This window comes from Colias philodice, chromosome 2 (genome assembly GCF_061535455.1).
Source record: "Colias philodice isolate Cphi_HAF_F1 chromosome 2, ilColPhil1 Martin Lab GWU primary, whole genome shotgun sequence".
NCBI classification, from domain to species: domain Eukaryota; kingdom Metazoa; phylum Arthropoda; class Insecta; order Lepidoptera; family Pieridae; genus Colias; species Colias philodice.
In genome coordinates, this window is record NC_143087.1 from 4,394,803 (window position 1) to 4,414,131 (window position 19,329).

General features: G+C 34.9%; 5 protein-coding genes across 5 annotated transcripts; 2 read left to right on the top strand and 3 right to left on the bottom strand.

Annotated features, from left to right (window-relative positions):
* Positions 1–39: 39 nt before the first annotated feature.
* Positions 40–3,648, bottom strand: LOC149490327 (ATPase WRNIP1-like). Its single transcript, XM_089703099.1, has 8 exons — positions 3,109–3,648; positions 2,782–3,000; positions 2,471–2,643; positions 2,008–2,259; positions 1,355–1,514; positions 1,025–1,208; positions 631–876; positions 40–178 (listed from the first exon to the last, which is right to left on the bottom strand). Exons 1-8 carry the CDS (start codon positions 3,328–3,330, stop codon positions 75–77), a joined length of 1,560 nt encoding a protein of 519 aa, XP_089559225.1. The 5' UTR covers positions 3,331–3,648; the 3' UTR covers positions 40–74.
* A 926-nt stretch (positions 3,649–4,574) lies between these two features.
* On the top strand, positions 4,575–10,036 carry rt (Protein O-mannosyltransferase rt). The gene is made up of 9 exons (XM_089703110.1): positions 4,575–4,870; positions 5,034–5,209; positions 5,357–5,658; positions 6,046–6,208; positions 6,296–6,610; positions 6,921–7,203; positions 8,251–8,518; positions 8,778–8,995; positions 9,311–10,036. The coding sequence occupies exons 1-9, from the start codon at positions 4,739–4,741 to the stop codon at positions 9,797–9,799; spliced, it is 2,346 nt and encodes a 781-aa protein (XP_089559236.1). The 5' UTR covers positions 4,575–4,738; the 3' UTR covers positions 9,800–10,036.
* A 328-nt stretch (positions 10,037–10,364) lies between these two features.
* Prosbeta2 (Proteasome beta2 subunit) lies at positions 10,365–11,845 on the bottom strand. Its single transcript, XM_089703118.1, has 4 exons — positions 11,654–11,845; positions 11,139–11,575; positions 10,815–11,020; positions 10,365–10,538 (listed from the first exon to the last, which is right to left on the bottom strand). The coding sequence occupies exons 1-4, from the start codon at positions 11,713–11,715 to the stop codon at positions 10,398–10,400; spliced, it is 846 nt and encodes a 281-aa protein (XP_089559244.1). The 5' UTR covers positions 11,716–11,845; the 3' UTR covers positions 10,365–10,397.
* A 583-nt stretch (positions 11,846–12,428) lies between these two features.
* LOC149490330 (uncharacterized) lies at positions 12,429–14,286 on the top strand. The gene is made up of 2 exons (XM_089703126.1): positions 12,429–12,839; positions 13,114–14,286. Exons 1-2 carry the CDS (start codon positions 12,618–12,620, stop codon positions 14,224–14,226), a joined length of 1,335 nt encoding a protein of 444 aa, XP_089559252.1. The 5' UTR covers positions 12,429–12,617; the 3' UTR covers positions 14,227–14,286.
* A 672-nt stretch (positions 14,287–14,958) lies between these two features.
* On the bottom strand, positions 14,959–17,303 carry mRpL3 (mitochondrial ribosomal protein L3). The gene is made up of 6 exons (XM_089703132.1): positions 17,120–17,303; positions 16,961–17,045; positions 16,430–16,657; positions 16,038–16,333; positions 15,442–15,606; positions 14,959–15,349 (listed from the first exon to the last, which is right to left on the bottom strand). Exons 1-6 carry the CDS (start codon positions 17,167–17,169, stop codon positions 15,097–15,099), a joined length of 1,077 nt encoding a protein of 358 aa, XP_089559258.1. The 5' UTR covers positions 17,170–17,303; the 3' UTR covers positions 14,959–15,096.
* Between the last annotated feature and the right edge of the window lie 2,026 nt (positions 17,304–19,329).

Consider the following 19,329-nt stretch of genomic DNA (forward strand, 5'->3'; position numbering starts at 1 on the left):
TAATCTTAACAATAGTGAACATAAGTATATAACAGTAAATATTTTAGTTCTTCTTATCATAGTTTCATTGAGATTTAGCTATTATCCTCATTAAAAAAGTTGACATTTTCTAAACCCTCCGGCATATATACAAAACCAGAAGAATCTCGATGTCGCGTATTGTAACCTTCAGCATATCCTGAAATTTAAATTGTTTAGCAATGAAATTGGGACTCGTAATAGTTTTTATATATGTCTAAGAGGTTCATTCATCATTTTTTCAGAAATCATTTTGAATCAAGACGGAAGTTGAAAAATTAAAGGAACTAAGATTTTAAAAATCTCAGTGGATTACCCGCTACAACGTTAAATCTCTATAATATTTACTAATGTTATCTGTATATTCGCACGCGTGGCCAAAGTGGAGTAGTAATAATGGTGATTTGGAATTTGTAATTGATTATATTAAAATGTAAATGGGCAATATATTTCATCAAATAGAAACTTACATCGAATTTTATCTAATTTGAGATAGTAGTACACTGTTATACACTGAATATATATCACAAATAGACATCTGACATCAAATCTATGAAATTTTTAAAGAATAAAGTTTTAACATTACATTTTATGCCATAAAAAATAAAATACCCAAATCTTTCATCAGTTTTGTAGGTGCGTTACGCAAAACCAGTGGAACCGGCGGCAATGGTCCTTTTGTTTCTTTCAAAGAATGCTGAACCCTTTTCATGGCGTGATAAACTTCTGTGCTTTTCGGTGCTCGCGCCAGTCTCACCGCACACTGCGCCAGCAACACGTCACACTCCGGCATCCCGATGTGCTTGCATCCTTCAAGGCACGCTACCGCTTCAACTATCGCGTTCGGATTGCCTAAGCCTGACAATAATTGGGAATTTATTATCCTACAAAATCCTTTAGCCTTGAGATTATTTAAAAAGTTTAGTTTCCTATCAAATTATTACACATTATATGTACATTTTTTATCAAATAATTTCGAACGAGTTCTGCACAGAATTTTTTTTACCAATATCTTCACATGCAGTTCTTATAAGTCTTCGGGCAATAAACAGAGGGTCTTCTCCACCGTGCAGTGCTCTTGTAGTCCAGTATAAAGCTGCGTTGTCGTCACTGGCGCGTATTGATTTTTGAATAGCAGATATTATATTATAATGTTCTTCCCCCTTTCGATCATATAGTATATGAGTTCTCTAAAACATAAATAATGTTTTAAAAGTTAATAATACCTACAATTTGTCAACCTAATTCTTAGACTATCATTTTAATAGAGAGAAATTAAAAAAATCAATGCCATTTTTACTCATAATGGCATGAATGCAATATATAAATGGTTTACCTTTATTCCATCCTTTAAATTTTGAAGAGTAATCACAGGAGTGGAAGCAGACCCTTTTTCATGTGATGCTAATGCAAGTTCCAGTGCTCCTAATGCAATTCTGGCATCACCACCACTCATTTCAGCTAACCACTTCAAAGATGCTCTCTCTATAATACATCTTGAAGAAAATAAAATCTATACGAATATTATAAAGTGGAAAATTTTGTTTGAACATGCTAATCTCAGGAACTACTGGTCCAATTTGAAAAATTATTTCAGTGTTAGGTAGCCCATTTATCGAGGAAGGCTATATATAATCACGCTAAGACCAACAGGAGCGGAGCCACGAGAGTGAAACCACGGAGCACAGCTAGTAAATAATAATTTAACATCATTAATCATTATGTACCTCAACTGATTAGTATTTATCACCAATAAGTGAGATGCCTTAAACATAATACCTATAGTTTTTGCAGATGTCTAATAAGCATTGTATTTACTGTAGCTAATCAGAAATGAAACTCAATTCCAATTTTCCAAAAGTATGATGACTATTTGCAAACAGGCTATTGGGCTTTATTTTGAGAAATCAATTACTTCCCCTTTTTTCAATAAAAAAAATCATTATTCTTAGTTGAGAATAGTAATATAGGTACGTACCACCTACTCACTTTGTAGTATTATTTTCCAAAGAATTTTCTTCCAGCTCATCTACCACTGTAGCCAGATTATTTTGTTCTACAGCTCTCTCTAATATTTTAGTAACATCATCAACAGTTAGTTTTTCTAATACAATTACTCTACAACGACTTAAAAGAGCATTGTTTAAGCTGAAAGATGGATTTTCTGTTGTTGCTCCGATTAAAGTTATTGTGCCATTTTCAACATGTGGTAAAAATGTATCTTGCTGCAGTTTATTAAATCTGTGGAATATGGAATAACAGTTACTGCAGCTACACATTCCCAATGTATAATCTTCATGATGTGAGTAATGTACATTATTTATTTAATACATTTCCAAAATCAGCAAATAAAGCTTGTCAGATTGGTGTTCAAGCTTCAAAGTTATTTAAAATATTATTTAGCTAAGGGAATTTGTATTTGTCTTATGTTGTTGTTAATTAAATTTATTACCTGTGTATCTCATCCATGAACAATACTGTATGCCGTTTGAATTGAGCTTCATTTTTGGCAACTTTTACAACTTCTTTTACATCATTAATTCCTGACATAGTTGCTGATAACTTGACAAATCTTAAATTACTTTGTTCCTTGCATACATTTGCAATTACATTGCCCATTGATGTCTGAAATCCTACTACATATTAGTAAATTGTGTTAACTAAAAATAACTTTTTTTTATTAATTTATGGGCTTGACATCACCATACATGCAACCAAACTCGTAATTCAAATACTATATTTATGAGGAATAGTAGCATTTACCTTTCCGCAGCCTGGTGGTCCCCACAAAATCATATTTGGTATTTTCTTTTTTGAAAGTATAGCATGTAACATAGATCCAGGACCAAAAGATTCCTTGTGACCTATAATATCATCTAGTAAGGAAGGCCTCATGAATTCCGCTAAAGGTATATCTTTATTATCATTGTAGTCTTTCTTTCCTTTATTTACAGTTTGATTCTGAGATTTATCACCAACATTCTAAAATTTATATAGTAAATTTAGTTTTGTTTACACCTATTTCAAATAAATTCCAAACTTAAGTCTTTGAAAGAAGACGAAAAGAAAAGAAGTTATCAAAGAACTGACCATAGCAGAACTGGAACTTATGTCTACTTTATCCTTTTTAACTCGCTTTATTTGAAGTGATGAAATATTTTCATTTGGTGAGCCTGGTCTTTTACAGCTCTGTTCAGATTGTGTATTAAGAAATATACATTTGTTTACATGAATTTCAATATTATTTTTCGCGAAATCTCTCCCACAAACTGGACATTGTACTAAATCTATATCAGCATTTAAAGACGTCATTGTGTTTAACTAAACAATGAAAGCAAAATGCACGAAATGACAAAAAAAATAACAGATAATCTGTTTTATTTGGTTGCATCTAACAATCTCTATTCAATTTATTTTTGTTTTCACTCCACTGCGACGACGGAACACAATTATTCTAGGACTGATACTGATCACGTCACAAACATTAATCTGCATTTATCATCTTTCAGCCTTCAGCAATAGGTTTATGATATTAGTATAAGTTAAGAATCATGCAAGAATCATATCTTGCGGCCGCTACGGCGTAATTTTTCAAAAATTGAGGCTCTTCAGTAGTTCAGTCTTCACAATGACAAACACAGATTAAGTATTATAGTCCTTTTCAACTAGGATGATTCCTGTGACACTTCATCGTGTTCCGAATTACGTATTTTATGTTTAAAACGCCAAAATAATTTTAGTGCTTATTATCATATTTTATGGCGGCATTATTACCAAAAATATAAAAATGAAACATCTTAAGCTTATAAATCAAAAACAGTATTGTTTAGTTTAATATAATGAAAAATAAAATAAAATAACACAAAAATATAATACCTACGCAATTCGTGTACATGAAATGGATCGTTGAAAAATCATAGAGTTGGAAAATCATATAATCGGCGCCTATCTTGTGATCGTTTGTCAATCGAGTCAATCGTCTGTACGAGTGCGTCAGCCTTGTATACAAGTTGCATTTTTGTATTGATACTTTACGTGGTATTCCGTTATTGTTACTAATTGTTATTGTTGACTTTTTGTTGCTGTTGTTTGCTAAGTTTCCTTAGTTAATTGTTGGCGAAATGCCGAAAAAACTAATTTTGGTACTTTATTCAAATCGATTTCATTTCCATATAAAATATTATCGATTAACGGAAAAAATTGATATGATTTCAGTAAAGACATCTCTACACGTGTCAAAAATCGATGTGTCACAGAAATCATCTTAGGTGGAAAGGACTATAGTTACTACATGACAAATTGACAATTGATGAATTGACAGCTGGACGGTTGATAGAGATAAACGGCGGGATACTAGGATACAAGACAATTGGAGATATTAAAAAAAAACCCTTTTGCCATATATAGAAATAGCATTTGTACATAATTACAAATCTTTAAATAGGTAGGTAATTTAAAAGTGTTTTGAAAAATTTGAATGAATAAGAATGGATTGTTACTGAATAAGCTGAATCTAGAATATTTTAATATATTTTGATATTTGTATTGTCCTTGACAGTTGTTCACACTTCACACCGGTTAGTTGATTAGTTCCGTTAACTCCGAGACTGATTGAAAATGTTTAGAAAATTTTGCTTACGTTTATATTTTGAAATAGAAAATTAAAATTAACGCAAATTTTTCAATCACATGAAGAATTTCCATGAGTTAAGCATTTAAGATGGACATGGAGTCAACAAAAGCTATAAAAAATCGGAAAAATAGAAAGGAACACAACAAACAAAACGAGGTCAAGAAAGTTTCTGAAACAGAGAATTCTGAACAAAGTTTAAAATTATTAAAAAGAGAAGTCGTAAGTATTTTTGATAACACGAAAACTAACCATTACATTTTACTATACAACATATAAATTAAAAGAATTAATGGTCTTTATAAGGAATAAAATAAAATTAATTGGAGTAAAAGTAAATATATAATAACTCAGTGATTGAAATTTAAAATATCATTTATTTCAGGGTGATGGTGCCCCAGCACAGAATGAATATGAATGCAAAGATGATAAATATGAAGAGAATACAAACATATCACATAGATATTATTTAAAAATCGAAATTGATATAATATTTCTTATTCTCTTAGGTTTAGGTCTTTGCACTAGATTGTATAACTTAGACAATCCTCATTATATTGTGTAAGTTTACTTTACTAATCTTTTTAATCAATACATAGATAATAATAAATATTATGGCTTTATTTTTTGTCGGAAACAATACTATTTTCTTTAAATATTTAATGTAGTTAAATACTATATTTTATCCTAATTAATTTTAATTTTCAGCTTTGACGAGCTACATTATGGTAGATATGTATCACTTTATACAAAAGGTGTTTTCTTTTTTGATGCCCACCCACCATTAGGAAAACAGTTGTTGTATTTAGCTGGTCGTATGGCTGGCTATGATGGAAATTTCACCTTTGATAGAATTGGATCTCCGTATACAGAAAATGTACCTGTGACAGCTTTAAGAATTCTACCTGCGATAAGTGGCAGTATCCTTGTAGCACTTTCATATCAATTTATGTTGGAGACTTCAGTACATCAAGTGACTGCTGTATTAGCTGCTTTATTGGTTTTGTTTGGTAAGTATTAATGTATTATAAATAAATATCTATGTCTCTATATAATATACTGATATAACTTTTCAAACATTATTCTTATAAGAAAAAAAAACATATGTGGCACTCGAGGACTGCCGCGGTAAAGCTATTGCATAGCATCGCATCGCTGTTTCGGTTGGAGTGGGGGGTGTTAGGTTTTTTCGCTACGGAATTTTTACATTCGGTCGCCGCGCTTAAGGCCCGTGATAGAAGCTATGCAATAGCTTAAAAAATAGACTGAAGGAATAGTTAATGACTAGTTAGAATCAAATATTAATTGTTGATTAAAAAAGGAAAATTGTGTATATTCTAATTTCTAGTTATGTATTTTCAATTTTGTAATATAATTGCTTATTCCCTGTTTTGTAGAAAATAGTCTCCTGACCCAATCCAGATTTATGCTATTAGAAAGTATACAAATTCTGTTTGGAATGTGGGGAATTCTGTGTGTAATTAAAAGTACAAGAAAAACTGGTCTGGCTTCAATATTATGGCTTTGTATAGGAGCAGTATCACTTGGATGTTGTTTCTCGTAAGTAAACAGAAATTGCATTAATTTTCCAAATTGTCATTATTGCAGTTACAATAATTATCTAAAATAATATATTATTATTTACAGCATTAAATATTCAGGGTTCTACACATATTTTTTGGCATTTATATTGGTTGGACGTCAAATGTGGAACAGATTTGGACAAGTCGAATCTGCTTTACGTCTTGCGATGTCGGTATTGTGGAGAGTAGCTATACTGATCATAATTCCACTCAGTGTGTATGTGAGTGTATTCTATGCACACTTGGCAATGCTTCCAAAAGCTGGACCCCATGATAGTGTTATGTCTAGTGCGTTCCAAGCATCATTACAAGGAGGCCTTGCTAGTATAACTAGAGGACAACCATTACATGTTGCGCATGGCTCCCAGATTACTCTAAGGTAATCAATAACCTTAATTTTGTAATCATTATAATTTTTATGGTCTATGGTGCTTGCTCTATTTATGCGAGCCAAACACGTTAAACAAAACGAATTCATTTAATTGTTTATTGTCTAAATTAGTAAGAACCCCGAAGATGACCTTTTACGAGAGTTTTCTACTTTAAATCTATAAACCAGATTATTTCCATAATATTTTTCAGCATCCATATTCAGAAATTTAATTGTGAATTCTTACAAATACATCTACTTATTTTATTGCTCCATGTATGGTAAATAAAATTTTTAAACATTTTTTAAATAAATGCAGACACTCCCACGGGCGCACGTGCTGGCTGCACTCGCACGCGCACGTGTACCCGGTGCGCTACGCGGACGGGCGCGGCTCGTCGCACCAGCAGCAGGTCACGTGCTACAGCTTCAAGGACGTCAACAACTGGTGGATAGTGAAGCGGCCCGACGTGTCGTCGCTCACCGTGTCGTACCCGCCCGATGCGATCCGACACGGGGATGTCGTGCAGCTGGTGCATGGACTCACTACTAGAGCGCTCAACTCGCACGATGTGGCCGCTGCTGTGACACCCCACTCGCAGGTGATCTTTGATCATTAAGGCGCTGACAAGACCCAATTTTGTTAAAATTGAAGTTATTTGAGCAGTTTTTTAAGAAAAGATATTTGTTCTAGCCCATCAAAAAAAATATATGTTAATATTCATCATATTTCGAAGACCGTGGACGGACTCGATACATAATTGGACGAAATCGGCTCGATAGAAGATAATTGCAAAGATTGGTCTTAAAATCATCATTAAACGATTCTATGTCTTTATTTTTTTGACGTACGGGTCTGCAATTTAAAACACGAAGTCAACATATTCATACCTGAACCTCTAACGAGTCATATTTCCCAAATGACCCACACTTTTCCTTAAATCACATATTTTCTTATTATTTTCTTCTACGACCTGGCCCCGCCCAGAAACAGTGATATTGCGCTCTCGTTTGCGCACACTGTCCAATTGTATGGGAGTAAACGAGAGCGCAATCACTGTTAAATTGGGTCTTGTCAGCCCCTTAAGTGAAGTACATAGTTACATAATATCGTCGCACATCGTGTCGTACCCGCCGGATGCGATCCGACATGGGGATGTCGTGCAGCTAGTACACGGACTCAATGATGCATGCATTTCCTGTAGAGAAATATAGGTCAAGTGTAGGGAAATAAATGTGAAATACATCTGTTCTATTTTATAAGAGAATTGGTAGGCTAATTTTCTAATTTGTAGTAGATGAGTGCTCATGAAAAAATTTTAAAACTATTTTTCCATTCGTTTCTGTATTGTATTGTATAAATTCCGTGATGAGAAATATATCGTAACTAATTTCGTTAAAATACAAGTTTGAAAGGCTCTGTCCTTTGTTCTTAACATAATATATGGTAATTTTAGTAACCATGTTAAAATTAAACACAATGTTGCTTTCTTACAGATGTAAATTAGTGACCTATTCGTAACGAATTGTAATTCAAAAATTAACATTATTAAAATTTTATTGCAAAAATGTATATTCACAGCTTTTTGAGTAACAAAAATACCCATATAAAATATTATTAAAATTGTACAACAAGGCTGTATTTCCAGGAAGTATCGTGCTACATCGACTACAATGTGTCGATGCCAGCGCAGAATCTTTGGCGAGTAGAGATCGTGAACCGGGAGTCCGAAGAAGCCACATGGGACAGCATTCACTCGCTAGTGCGGCTCCTCCACGAGCCCTCGGGCTCCGCCCTGCGGTTCAGCGGCCGCCAGCTGCCGGCCTGGGGCTTCCATCAGCACGAGGTGGTCGCTGATAAGGCCACTGACCATCAGGATACAGTTTGGAACGTTGAGGAGCATCGATATTCGAAATGTGAGAATTATTTTGGTGATGTGTAAATACAAGGTTTCGGACTGATTTGACCATATAACACCCTAAGGCCTATCCTAAATCTAACCGTTTTCTAGATTCGAATTTTCTTTTTTTATATAAAATTTTCGGCTTGGTTCAAATAAGAAACGATGAAAACTATGCGCTTTTAACGGGAATTAAATGGTCGATTTACACTGTACCATGTACATATGTTGAACATTTATAAAAAAAAATATTTCTTTAACAATTAATTGTACAGCTGAAGACCGTCGCGAGCGCGAACGCGAGCTCGTGTCCGCGGAGATGATCCCCACCACAGCGACGCGGCTCTCCTTCTGGGCGAAGTTCGTCGAGCTGCAGCGCAAGATGGCGGCGCACGCGAGTGACGCGCCGCACGGACACATGTTCGCGAGCGAGCCGCACCACTGGCCCGTGCTGCAGCGCTCCATCGCGTACTGGCTCTCGCCGGACTCTAATGTGAGTGTGACGCGTGCTGGCTAGCGGCTCCGAGCTGCACGCAAGATGGCGACGAGTATTATGGTCTTTTAATGGAAAAAATGTTTAGCATACTATTTTAAGCTAAATGGCATATGCACAAAAGCTTTGTTTATTATTAAAACTTGTTACGGATTACATAATATTTTAACTTGTTACGGATCATCTCCTACAATCTGATATTTTCAAAGGATAAGTACATACATATTAACAAAAATGATTCCCGATTCCAGAAAAAATCCATACAGAACATATTTATGTATTTATTAGTTGAATATAATTGTTTTCGTTTTGCAGGCTCAAGTACATCTAATTGGCAACCTTGTGACCTGGTACGCGGGCACCCTCTCAGTATTATTGTACGGCGCATTCCTCGTACTCTACGCCATTCGAACAAGAAGAGCTATCACGGATCTTCCGCCCAGAGCTTCACAGAAATTCTATGACGCCGGATGCATTCTCTTTCTAGGCTATTGGCTCCACTACCTTCCCTTTTTCTTCATGGACCGCACACTTTTCCTACATCATTATTTACCCGCCTATATGTTTAAGATATTACTTCTCTCTTTTGTCATCGATCACCTCTATTATTTAATACAAAAGCAAGAAAGAACAAGGTCATTAGCTCACATATTTATATTTTGCATAACAATTTGGCTGGCGTACGTAATACTCACCTTTAAAAAGTTTAGTGTACTCAGTTATGGAAACACTGATCTCACTGAAGTCGACTTAATGAATCTCAGATGGAAAGATACATGGGACTTTATTTTACATAAAAAATAGAATATTCATAAGAAATACCTACTACTATAATACTGTACAAGTAATGCCATTCCAGTTGAAAGAGTTGTGAAACTTAGTCATTAGTATTCATTCAAGACTTATTATTTATAAATATTTAGTGTAAGAACAACATATTTTTATTTTATTTAATTTATATTTTTTATATCTTCTTGACTCTTTATATGAATTTATAATACATATCTTAAAAACAAATGCTATTAAAATATTTTACGAATAATGCAAGGTGTTTTTATTTATCTTTTCCAAAATAATTTTATTATTCGACATGAAACTGTTTCTAAACTACCTAGTTGTAGGTACGTACTAAGTACCTACCCATTGATTTATGATTTTGTTCAATTACAATATAATACAGCGCGCTTTGTGCGGGGTTCATTCAGCTAGCAGCATAGTAGGATATGGAGACGCATTTTATTGTAATGAATTTAAAAAAAAATGCCAAGTAGTCATAATTTGGATTCTGTATTTTAATATGAATAAGAGAGGCAATTATTGTGAAGAATAATTTGCAAAAGGATATTCTAAATACATAATAACTACAAAATATGTTTAAAAAATGCTTTATTTAAATGAAATTTTAACGGCGACTTGGGGAAGGTTCAACTTCCATGGGTTGTACTGGACGAACCGACACTGATTCCACCTCCAGAGGGATGACCCTTTGCTTCAATACAGCTGTGGTTCCTGGAGCGTATCTGTATGAACCTTGCTTCTTACCCTGAAATTATAAGAATTTTTTTTAATACTTTGAATGAAATTTAAAAGGAATAAAAGACATAGTTCATGAAACACTCATATGTTTCAAACTTATCAAATCATAAGCAACCAAGTAAATTAATAAAAAAATTATATTTATACAGCCATCTTCATGTAGATTCCTTTTTAATTAGAGTTGAGAGAAAATTGAGAATTTTTTTTTGTTTCATGTTTTCTAAAATATTTTTATTTAGAAATTTTTATAATATGATAAATATTTGTAAGTGCCATATTTTACCTTCACATTAGCTTCCTCATATGTTCTTAAGTATTGGGCAGGGCCAGTATTGCGGATTACACATAAGTCAACATTGGAACCTGAGCCCAAGTCATTGAAGATACCAGCTGCTATGGCATCTCTAACAAGCTTCTTGCCTTCTTCTTCAGACATGTTTGGCTTCCAACGTGACTCAAAAACAGCCATAGCTGCCAATGATCCAGAACCTATAAATTAAAACCAGAGTTAATGATGAACCTGTTAAGGATTTTTTTTTGTTATATTTGGTTGATGATAATTAACATGTGTGAGATTATACTTAATTTTGGTAGCAATAGTACTTACCCATAGTTGCATATGGCAGTTTGTCTACAGATCCATGAGGGTAAATACAATAGATATGGGATCCAGTGCGGTCCACACCACCCAACACTAGGGCAGCCCCAATGTGACCTTGATAACGGAACAGCATACGTTTCAAGAGAGTTGATGCGGTCTCAACTGGTACCACCCGCCCTGTGTGAAGGCGCTGAAGCTCTAATTGAGAAGCCACAGTCTGAGTAGTCATTTCGGTGTCTGCAGCAGTACCGGCACCGCAGCAGTACATATTGCTTGCTAGATAGTGGATTTTCTGGCAGTTTTTATCTGATACAACAGTGTTTTCAGTGGCACGAGTATCGGCGCCGAGAATCACTCCATCAGCATAAATAATACCGACAATAGTTGTGCCGGTTTTTGTCGCTTTCGGTGCAGGAAAGCCTTTTTGGTCGAGGAATGCATTTCTAAAAGAAGATACAGTGTTTGTTTATGAAAGTTAAACAAAATACTTAACACCAAATAGACAAGGTTAATATTCTCACCTCTGACAATTTTCAAAAGAAAATCCTGGTGCTGGCACTTCTGGAACAAGTACTGATGCCATGTTTTTTTTATTTGTTTGTTGTTAATAACGTTTATAGGGCCCACTTGAAAATTATAATAATTCAATGAATTAACAGAAATGTAAATGACATTAAAACGCAAACAGCTTTCTCATCCTCTGACAGTGGCATCTGGCATCTGCCATCCGCTCAAATTCCAATCACTTATCGTGACATTTGATTTTTATAAGAATAGAACTTGTGATAAAACTAAATCTTAATACGAATTTTCTATTGCATATCTTTCTTTGAATAAATACACAAATAAATAGATCTAAGTAAATATTAGAAGAAAATAGGAAGTATAGAAGTATAACACTTCCTCGTGAGATACGTATTTAATATGTAAAACGATCATGAAATAAATCGTAGATAGATTCTGCATTTTTTTAATTTTAAAATAATCGTTATCTCTATTAAATCTGTTTCAAATGGACAGTGTGAACAGAAACTTTAATTCCTAAAAAATGAGTTTCTAAATTTAGTGCCTAGATTTAGAGAAGTATAACGACGCTAAGCGCATGTTATATTATTATTCATTCCATATCAGTTTGTTCTAACTCATGTACCTCCTAGCCTCCAAAGTAATATCTTTTAAATTACCTAAATAATATTGTGGAATTAATATAACTTTACTTAATAATCGCAAAAAAGTCGTTACAATATTTTTTAAGTCTGGTAAGTAATATTCTTCTAACTGGCAACTCAGACAATGTTTTTTTTATTGCTTTGTGTTTTGCTATCGATAGACGTGATGTGTGTAAATTATTTTTATACCTTTTTCTTTTTAATGTAAAAAGACAAAGGATTAATATTTAATAATAGCATTTAGCGAACGATTTTAATAAGAGCTCTTTGATACTTTCCTAGATTTGTCTTGTGTACCGAGTAAAGAATCTTAAAAATGTCTGTGGCTTTTGCACCTCGCGGAAACCGGCCTCCGTTAAGTCCTGCTCAAATACAGAAAATGTTGGATGAAAACGCTCATTTAATACAAACTATTCAAGAATATCAATCGAAAGGACAACTAGTTGAATGCCACCAATATCAGCAAGTACTGCACAGGAATCTGGTTTACTTGGCATCTGTGGCCGACGCTAATCAGAATATTCAAGCTATTTTACCGGTACGGAGTACGGACTACATTGTAGCACATTATTACTTCTTTTTTATTTAAATATGCTTGATTTTTATTTAATTTTATATAATTAATTATAGTGCTATATAAATATGAATCTATTGAGTATATTATGTATAATTTTATTGTTTTCACCTGTGGTTTTTACAGATTTAAGATTATATCACCGTATTCAAATCTTTTGAATTCATTCTTAAAATTTATTGATCTCAATTCAATTTCATGCTTTTCAATGTTATCTATGATCTTTTCACTTTTGCAGCCACCACATCAACTAGCAAGTGGTAATGTACCTCAGGGTGCACTCAATCCCCCAGCAACTGGTGCGGAAGTCCCAGGGTCACCGCAACAACCATATCGTCCACCATCAGGAGTTTCAACTGCACCAACTAGACCAACACAATCATATGGTCAACGACCATACCCACAAAACCAGTATCAAGGTCAATATCAAGGAGCATATCCACCTCAGGGAGGTTATGGTCCTCCAGGGCAGGGATATGGCCCTCCTAACCCATCCCAGCAACCCCAAGGATATCCACCCAACTCTAACTATGGGCCTCCAATCACCACTGCTCCAAATAACTACCCTCCTTCTACACATCCTGGCCCTGGTTATCCGCCATCATCAGGGCAACAACCATATGCACCTCCTCCTGGAAGTCCCGCTGCAGCAGGTTCCCCCTATCCAGTGAGAGGTCCATCTCAGCCGGGATATACAGGAAATTCTGCATATCCCCCTCCTCAAACAGGTGCCAACTATCCAAATGTTGGTGTTAGCACATATAACACAACAACTTCACAACCACAGCCATATCAAACCCAATCTTTTCAAAATACAACACCCACTTCTGCTTATGGTTCAACACCTGTTTCCCAACCTAATAGATCACCACAACCTCCACCAAGTGGATATACTTCACAAAACCCCCCAAGTACAGGGTATGGCTCTCCATCTGCTCAATCTCCAACTTTCAATTCTAGTACTCATGGAAATAATGGGCCACCATCAACAGCTGCATCTGGTGGGCCACCTCAAAGTGGTCCTCCACAACAGTATCCTCCATCTGGACAACCTTCTCCATATCCACCTGCGAGCCAGCCACCATATTCAAATCCATCCTCGCAACCTGGTAGTCCTGCCCCTTCAGTGTCAACTGCTCCTCCTCCCCAGTCCTCATATCCCCAAAACCCACAAAATTACCCTCCAGCTGGTGGGGCTTATCCTCCGCATGCCTATCAACAGGGATATCCACCTAGCCAATATCCACCATCCCCCTACCCATATGCTAGAGCTCCAGCTCCCGGTGCACCCCCGCCGGCTGGTGCTCAGCCATATCCAGGATACAGTTTCCAACCTCCTAATCAACAGTAACTCTCATGCATGGATTACTTTGTAGTATATAATTTTCAATATAAATGACAAGTCACAATAAAGGGCGGGGGCACACGATGCGTTGCGGCGGCGGTGCGGCGCCGGAGCGGTGTCGCTGCGTCGTCTTACATAGAAATATCTGTGGCATGTCACACGATGCGCTCCGGCGCCGCACCGGACTTGTAACCACCAAGACGAGGCGGGGAGGGGTGAATGCGGTGCGACGTCGGAGCGGCACCACTCAGTTGTTTTGCATCACAAGGAAGGACACGCTGTGCAACCCTGCTACGACGCCGACGTTACGGCGCCGCACCGCTCGTGTGCCCACTGACACGGTGAAATCTTTGCGGTGCGGCGCCGCAACGCATCGTGTGCCCCCGCTCTAAAGTGATGTTAAATAAATGCTGATTAATTTTGTAACCCATATTTTTATGGCTATCATATGGAAACTCAAATACATATTTTTATATTATTTATGTAGGATAATTTTATGTACTGTGCTTTTAATTTTATTGTTATATAAAATTAAATACTTATAGTAATTAATATTCATCATGTTAGCTTATAATATTGTACTAGATAAGTTACAAGTAGTTTTGAAATAAAATAAATAAAATTATTCCTAAATGTGTTTTTTTTTAATACAAGTACTTATTTTTTTTAATACTTATTTCTTGAATACAATTAAAAAAAAAATAAGAATGCATACATCTTGCAAATAAAACAATCAAGATTTATTTATATTTTATTTATAAATACTATACTATACACTAAACATTCAACAAATAATGTTTTAACATTGGACTATAGTGCAATTATTCAAATTACTTCTTCTATTGTAACTTAACTTGTACTTAAAGAAAAATACTTCTATGATTCTTCATATGTAATTGTAGGCTGGTCAAATTGATGTATGGATTCATCATAATATTCCAATGGCAGACCATCAACATGAGGCTGTGTTGGAAAAGCGGGTGGTGTTTTCAATTTCTTCAGTGGCAATATTGTATCATAGATATAGCACATAGCACCAGTTTCTCCGGGAATTGCCACACCTAACGTCCATATGACATTGTGTTCAGTGTTTATGCGCAGGATTTTAACACCACGCAAAATACGCCAACTAGAAACACATTAAAATATTAGTCAATAATCCATAATTTAAAAATAATATACCATATTTTATATATGGCACATAGAAAAACGATTACACACCTATTACCCATGTGACCAGGCATTTTAGTACCAGGCCAAACACGTGCCTTCTCACCACCAGCACCGATGTTACCTGGCCTTCTGTGGGTTTTGGTGACACCGTGCGATGCAGGCATTCCTTTGAAACCCCATCGCTTCATGACACCTTGAAAACCTCGATCAATTCTATAACAAACAATTCCCAAATTTGAATGTATTACATATATACTATACCAGTTATGTATATTACATATAATATATTATGTATTAAGAACAATTTCCAAAGGGTTTTTAAAGTGAAACTTTTATTACATCGTCTCAAACTTTTTGGTCTGTGTAGCGCATGGCGCGTGTATCGCGGCTGCCGAGTAGGTATACCTACTCGGCAGCCGACCGTCACGCGACATGCGCTACACAAAGCAGTGTTCGGAACCGTTCGAACAGTTTCACTTTTACCGTGGTTTCATAAAACCACAAAACATTTTTTTATTTTCATTGCTGTCTAGAATAATTTTATACAGATTAAACTCTAAAAACTCTTAATCACTGATAGAAAACACACATGTTAGAATTTTTTTTAATTTTTTAACCTGCTCCAAATGCATTACTTAACTTACGTTTTTGCACGGATGTCAACACAATCACCAACTCTGAAGTGCGTAGCATATAATGGTGTACCAGTTGGCAGCTGTGCACTTGGGGACACCATGAATCTGCATAAATGCCTCTTAGGCAGCATTCCAACATTAGTAAACATTCCACAATAATCTTTTGTGACAGTACTCGGATCTATAGTTTCAGAACCAACTAACAAGCAACCTAAAGTCCTCTTTTCTCGCCAGTTTGTATTAGCTATTTTCATTGGTTTAAATTCTTCAGGTGGAATATATTTTATAACATGATTGTCTACAACCTGGAAAAATTAAATGAGAAATTTGTACATTTCTTTTTCCTCAATAATTTTATATATTATGTAAATAGTTAACAATATAATTAAGATATCGAATACCTGTAGTAATGTAGTTTGATATTTTTTACCATCTTTTGACCATAGTGGATAATTTCCAATTTTACGAGCAATAACTCCAACCCGTCTGGTGTATGGAGTCCATTCAGCTGACTGCTGGGGTTCAATGTTAGCCAAAGGTGATTCCAATATGAGTTGAGACTTATGTTTATCTTGCTTTACTTCTTCAATAAAATCTTTATTATCTTGTGTTAACAAATCATCGCTGACCTGTTGATATTTAATATACTATGCTTTATTGAGTTCTAACAAATTAAACATTATTAAAAGAAAAACTGATTCATAAGTTTGGTATTCTTTATGTAAAATTATATAGAACATTATAAAGGCTTCCTGCTTTTCCAATATAATTCTATTCATTTTATCAAACTGCTTTATTTTTGGACAGGACCTTTGTTGTCCATATAATGTAAATATTTAATTTTAAAGGTTCATTTATTACTATTTTCTTACACTAGTTAACTACATATAAGTTATAATTTAATTGTATTAATATGACTACTTGATACATACTACTCTTTCTTTTTGAACAAACCAATAAGGAGGCCGGTATCTCGGATTTTGGCAATGTCTGGATCTTTTAATAACATGGTCAATCCTAGAAAACAATAAAAATTATTATTGAAATTAAATAATTTATATTGACTATGAAGAGATTTTTGGTTACATTACCTTAATTTGTTCAGGACGTTGCATAAGAGCTGTATATTGGATGTAGTCATTATTAGGAAATATAAACTAATTTAAAAATGTAAAATACATGTGATTAAGCTCTAACTATAAACAAATTATATGAAATATCCTCACGTTGAAATTATATTGAACAATTTGCGGCAAGTGACAACTGACAGTTCGTGTGCTAATATAATGACAATCACAGATTAAGTATTACTTGGTGATGAGAATGAGCACAGATTATTATAATCGAGTAATAACATTCAAAAATTCGTTCAGTAACTGCATCTATATATTAGATAACTTTTTTTTATTTGAATAAATATATATAGGGTGTCCCAAAAAGTAGTGATGAACGGAAGCTGGGAGATAGAGGACCTAGAGGGCTATCCGAATCACCCCCATGTATGTTATGCGGTTTTTCGTATTTTCGGAGTTATGACGTTTTTTTCAATTTTTCACCTATCGCCTCTAAGTAAGGTACTCTACGTCCCAGCTTCCGTTCATCACTACTTTTTGGGACACCTGTATATTAATGTATCAAAGAATACACCATATGAGGTTGATTTCTTCATGGCATACAATAGTACCTAAGCGAGCGTTAGTTTTTATCCATTTTCATAATAAGAATATTTTGCACCTTGTGAAATATTTTGTAAAACATGTACAAGCAGATTCTAATATTTTGTATTCAGGTTTCCGAATCTGAATTCCTGATCAGACCATCGATCTACTATAATTTTATGTAGTAGTAATTATATACACCAACCTAGGTTAAGTGTTGATAGACAAACTAGCCCTAAGCTAGATTTAAACTAGTATGTAAGACAACAGCTAAGCAGCCTTTTTCCATTGTACATCAAAATATTCAAGGCTTGGCTAGCAAATTATTAGAAATAGAATTATTTTTAAATCATAATAGAATTAAAATATTTTGTGTAACAGAACATTGGCTTAAACAATGTCAGTTGTTAATAAATATTGATAATTATAAATTAAAAAGTATATACTTTAGGACAAATGCTATTCATGGAGGTTCTCTTATTTTTGTACACAATAGTTTAAAATGCAAGGAACGAACTGACATTGTTAGCCTTTCTGTAGAACGCACCATTGAACTGTCCTGTTGAGCTTGAGCGTGAGAGCGTTTTCACATTATCCGATCCGATATCGGATATCGGACGCCGATAGCCGATATCCGATATCGGATACAATTTTCCCTTTCACATTGTCCGATATAAAGCGTCCTAAGTGTCTTATTTACGGTCCATCTTGACGTACGTCCCGCCAAGGTCATACACGATGCACGACGCAAAACGACAGTGAATAGCGTTGACGTACGTCAATAATTATTATTATTATCTTGCTGGATGTGCACGACCAACTTTTCATCCAGCAAGCACCCCCACCACCGCGAACGTCGTGCAGATGGACAGTGAATAGCGCGGACGTACAGCAGATTAGTGTTGCCAACAGAAATTAATGTAAATACTTGGAAACGTGGCATAATGATATGATTTTTTTGTGATTACTTAGTGAGTACATGAGCAAGCAAGAAACGGTTATTTTTGATTTTTATGTACACAGGAAATCCCAATTATCATTACTTTTGGATCAACCTTGTACACATGGACAGTTTATATTCAGAAGTTATTATTTTAAAAGAACTCCAAGGCGAATTGTTGAATAACACAGATTTTTATGCAAAAGTCCACTGCAGAAAAATGGCAATTTATTTAAAAAAAATATCTTGACGAATTTGTTTGTTTAAAAAAAAATGATTAGCTATATACTCTCTGTTCCCGCCACTTTAGCATTTACTGAAAGAGTCTTTTCGGTCATGAATGTGAAGTGGCGGGAAGAGAGAAACCGAGCTTCATTAAAAATTAATTAAAAATGAGCTCTTGAAATGTATAAATTTAGATTTGGAATGTTTGGATTCATATAATTCATTTAAAAATAATGAAAAATTCTTAGTTACTGCAAAAAGTACAAAAAAATACATTTTTAAAAATATTTATTTACTCTGTATTTACCTCCTTTAAAATCAGATATACTCTATTTCTTCAAATAAAAGTTGGCAACCCTAGCCATGCTTGATGCGCGCACGATCGTCAGTAGGATACATCCAGCAACGCGACCTTGAGCCGACGTACGTCGGGGATTGACCGTGAATAATTAAGCGTCTTATTCACGGTCCATCCCCG